This window comes from Eimeria mitis, genomic scaffold (genome assembly GCF_000499745.2).
Source record: "Eimeria mitis Houghton genomic scaffold, Emh_scaff1019, whole genome shotgun sequence".
Taxonomy (NCBI): Eukaryota; Apicomplexa; class Conoidasida; order Eucoccidiorida; family Eimeriidae; genus Eimeria; species Eimeria mitis.
The window spans coordinates 7,346-12,058 of record NW_013567118.1 but is presented as its reverse complement, the minus strand read 5'-3'; the positions used below and the strand labels follow the sequence as shown (position 1 = coordinate 12,058).

At 56.1% G+C, this 4,713-nt stretch overlaps 1 protein-coding gene across 1 annotated transcript; it reads left to right on the top strand.

Moving 5' to 3' along the window:
- Positions 1-848: 848 nt before the first annotated feature.
- EMH_0027670 (zinc finger (C3HC4 RING finger) protein, putative) lies at positions 849-3,742 on the top strand (the record flags this gene model as incomplete). The annotated part of the gene is given in 4 exon segments (XM_013494059.1): positions 849-2,059; positions 2,063-2,831; positions 3,038-3,116; positions 3,639-3,742. Coding segments are annotated over 4 exon segments (2,163 nt in total).
- Positions 3,743-4,713: the final 971 nt, after the last annotated feature.

Genomic DNA, 4,713 nt, shown 5'->3' with positions numbered 1-4,713 from the left:
CACAGAGTTGTGTTGTTTTTATCTGAAGAAGCTGAAGTGCAAGAAGCTGGTGAGGCGGTGAAGCGTGCTGGTGTTTTTCTTTGCCGGTCCTCTGATATGTGTAAATACTGAGGAGGTCACAGGGGCTTATCGCCTGGCACATTGACTCTGTATGCCGTTTCAAGTGTATATTGAACATTTTCTAAATACTTTTATTCTGCTGTTTTATTATTTCATTTCTTTTTCAGCAACAGACACCAACCCTAGCCTCGGGGTAGTCCACTGAGCGACGCCGCTACAACGGCGTGCCTTGTCGCCTCTCTGGCTGTACATGCGCAAAGTCCTTCTATTTTCCCTTTTAATTTCATTCATTTAAAACAAAATTAACGCCAAAAACCCTAAAACTCCCATCAGAGAAAGGCAGGCTGCCGTTGCTGCTGAGCCAGCGTCCGGCCTGCTGCTGCTGCTGCCGCTGCTGCTGCTGCCGCCACAGCAGCAGCGGTTTCCGGTGAATTCTGAACCTTATACACTCTTGTCTTTGGCTTTTACAAGTTAAATCCATTTAATGAAACCCCTAGTGGGTGCCTGGCGATGTTTCAGTGCCTTTGCATAAGTAGCGGCAGGGAGCAACAACAACCGCAGCAGCAGCGGCAGCAACAGCAGCAGCAACAGCAACAGTAACAGCATCCAGGGCAGCTAGTGCCTCATCAATAGACTCTACAGCATCAGCCTGAACCAGTGCAGTAGCAGCAGCAGCTGCTTTTCTGGAAGTCAATCACTGTACTGGTCTCAGGTGTATCTGCTGCTGCCGCAGCAGTGGGTTGAATGACTAGCAGTTTCACTTTTTATTTGCAGCAGCAGCTGCTGCGATGATTAGTCAGCCTTCGGAGAGTCCCAGAGGGGGCCAAGATACCCGGAGGCCCGACAGCAGCAGCGTGAGCAGCAGCAGCTTGAGCAATAGCAGCGGGAGCAGCAGCAGCAGCAGCAGTAGCAGCAGCAGCAGCAGCAGCAGCACAAACGGAAACAGCAGTGGCAATAGCACCATACGGAAGCGACACGCTTCCCCACAATGCGCCGACCCGACAGCCCCTGCTGCGGGTGGGGTGAGTGCGCCTGTGTCTTTCCGCAGCAGCGGGAGCAACGGCAGCAGCAGCAACAACAGCAGCAGCAACAACAGCAGCAGCAGGAGTGCTAGCAACAGTGGTGGTGTGGGGGCTCGTACAGGGAGCGGTATCTGGGGCTGCGTTCGCAGCGGTTTATTTCCTTTGGGTTTTTCCTTTCTTACATCGCTGAAGGGGCAGACAACTGAGGCGCCTTGGGGCCCCCATGGGGCCCCCCAAGAGGCGTGGAGGTCTTCTTATGCGTGTATAGCAGCAGCAGCTGGAAAGCTGCGTCGGCGTTTGAGTGTGTTGCTGCAGCTGCCGCTGCTGGTGCTGCTGCACCTGTGCCCCGTGGTGGGGCGCCTCGCAGAGTGGGTGTTTCACTTGAGTTCAGTGGGGGCCCCCGGCCTGCTGTACCCTTTTTGTTGTTTGTTTGTAGGTGTAGGGACCCCATTTATTTCTCTCACAGCTCTTTGTCTTTGGCTGCTAGATCTCCTTGATGCTGCACTCGTGCTGCCGCAGGCAGCAGCAGCAGAATTTGCTTCTCTTGGGGGGGCCCCCCCGGCTATACCCATACTAGACCATTTCAGCCTCTTCCCTGTGTGGTGTGAATCCTTCACATGTGGGGCCTTCAGCAGCAGCAGCAGCAGCAGCAGCGGTAGCAGCGGCAGTAGCAGGATCCCTGGGGCCCCAGCCGAGGGGCCCTATGGTGGTGTAGACCTATGGGGCCTCTGCCTGCCGCTTGGGGGGGGCCCCTCCCCCTGGAGGACCCCTGAAAACAGGGGCCCCCTGTGGAACGGAGGGTCTAGAGCAGCGTTTCATCTCAGCGTATATTGCCGCATCATCGTTGACATCCCCCTGCTGACGCTGGCGCTACACCTCGCACGGTGGCTGCATGCACAGGGAGAGATATTTGGGGCCCCCCTCAGCATACAAGAGGCACATGGGGGCCCCCAAGGCCCCTGGGGGACGATGGGGGCNGCTGCTGCTGCTGTAGATGCTGCTGCAGATGCTGGTGGTGCAGCAGCAGCAGCAGCAGCAGGCAATTCCAGCGCCGCCGGCGCACCGAGCACTGCCAGCATAAACAGAAGCAACAGTAGCGGCGGCAGCAGCAACAGCAGCAGCAGCAGCAACAGCAGCAGCAGCAGTGGCGACGGCGGCAGCAGCAGCACACCTCTTCCGTCGCCTACCAGTGACTCTCAGGAGCAGGGCCCCGGGAGAGAGGCTGCTGGGGGCCCCTCTGCTGCTGCATTTGGGTCTTGGGCTGTATCTGTGGCGTCGCGGTGGATGGGGTACAGTGTACAGCTGCTGCAGCGATGCCTGCAGTTTCCTCCGTGTTTGTTTTTTCGTTCTCCTTCACGAAGGTTGTACTTCTCTGCTTTTTCTTATATGCTGGTTCGTTGGCTGTATACTGATCGTCTTGATCTGCTGCTGGGGGCCCCCCCTTCGGCTGTAGTGGGGCCCCTAGCGAAGGGGCCCCCAGAGGGTCAGGCTCTGCTGATGGGGCTGTCTCTTGGCTGTGCTGTTTGTCTCGTTGCTTCCTTTCTCTTTCTCTCTCTCTTGAAAGCTGTCAACCTCTTGCCGGCGAGTCTTCTACACCACATCCGCGTCCTCAGCTGCACGCACTTGCTGCTGCAGGGCAGCAGCAGCAACAGCAAGACACTGGGTGGCCCTCAGCAGCAGCACACCACCACCCTCGCTCGCCCAGAAGGACAGACTACGCCATCATCTGTACACTCTAAAGAAGTAGAGGTACGNCAGTGGTGGTGTTGCTTGCTGCTTCTGTTGCTGTTGCATTTTCGCTTGATGCTGCTGCTGATGCAGCTAAGCAGCAGCACCAACGTGCTTGGCTGTTTGACGTGTTCTCTTATGTATGAGGGGTCAGGCTGTATTGTTATGCTTAGTACATTAGGGTTTAGGGTTTAGGGTTTAGGGTTTATGTCTGTCTGTGCTTGAAGGCTTGCATATTCTGCTTCGATGACATGAAGCCTGGGGAACTTCTTCGGGTTGTCACTGCTTGCGGCCACAAGTTTCACGGTGAGCTTTCACCTCACGAACCCTTGGGGGCCCCTTGGGGGCCCCCCTTTCTCTCCTTTCGGGGGCCCCTAGTGGCCGTTTAGGGGGCTAGTAGGGGCCCCAGGCGGCACGGGGGCGAGGGCTTGTGAAACACTATAGGGGGACATTCACACGCTTAAGGGGGCGGTTTGGGGCTGCTGCAGGGGCCCCCAGAGAGATATGATTTCTTAGAGAGGCCCTGTAGGCTGGAGAGGCTGAAGCGAGCAGCAGCTGGTGTTACTGCTGACGCTGCTTGGTGGTGCTGCTGTTGCTGTTGCTGCCGTTGTTGCTGTTTCTGCTGTTTTGTAACGCTTTTGCAGCCTTGTGTATGAAAAGGGGTCGGATCAGGGTTTAGGGTTTGGAGTGTAGGGTTTGAATATGCTTGGGATTAGGGTTTAGGGTTTAGGGTNTCGGATCAGGGTTTAGGGTTTGGAGTGTAGGGTTTGAATATGCTTGGGATTAGGGTTTAGGGTTTAGGGTTTAGGGTTTGTGTTTTGTGTTCAGCTGTCTGTCTTGACGTTTGGCTGTTTGATCGACTGAAGGCATCTTGTCCAATGTGTGGCCCCTTTCGCTACCCCAGTGGGGGGGGGAGCCCCCGTGCGGCCTAATTCTAGCAGGGGCCCCCAGACCCAGTATTACAGACAGCAGGGGGCCCCCAAGAACCCATGGGGGCCCCTGCTGTAACGGTGGATATACAGGTGAATTCTGTGAGGCCTTGAGGGGCCCCAAAAAGTTTTCCGTGGGGAGGAGGCCACCCCTGACTAGGACCCCCTAGATGATGGGGCCCCTGTGGGATGCGTTTGGGGTTTCCTTGCAAGGGGGCCCCCAGGGGCCCCCCAGAGAGGCCCCTTTTCTCTGAAATGTGCACGCAGCAGCGGCGGTCCTCGCAGGGGCCCCTCAGGAATTGATCGGATTTGGACTGTACCCTCAGGCAACAGCAAATATCATTCCGTCGCAGCAACAGCCGTTGCTGCTGTTGCTGCGGCTGCTGCAGCTGCTCTTGCATCCATTTCCAGTGCTGCGTAGGGCTGCGCGCCCGGCGTTGTGTGTAGTTCTGGAGGCGCTGATGTGTGTAAATCCATTTGGGAGGAATGCGAACACGAAGTAGACGTCTCCGCCAGGTGTATGTTCACTTGTCAGGTGTATGTTCACTTCATTCGCCCTGCAGTGGGTGGGTGCGTGTACACTCGGGATGCATGTGAAGCACGCCCCTTTCTTCTAGCAGGCAGCTAACAGGCATTTGCACACAACTGGACACTGCGTTGTGTTGCGCGCTGCATGCACGGAAGCGGATCGCCACATGCATATTTTGGGTGTACGTACAGGGAGGGCTTCATCATGCTTTTGTTTAGGGGCACCAAGGCCCTTCTTGCCGTTACGTGCAAACTGGTTGTCTTTAATGCTTGCGTATTTATATGATGCAGGATATAGGGTTTGGCTTCACGCTTGTGGCTTAGTGTTTAGGGGGTTGGGTTTCGCCTGAGGGCTTGAGCACAGTGTTAGGGGTTTTAGGTCAGGGCTAGGGTTAGGGTTTACTTGCGAGCGAGCTACACATGTAACAGCTGATGCACTTACAAAC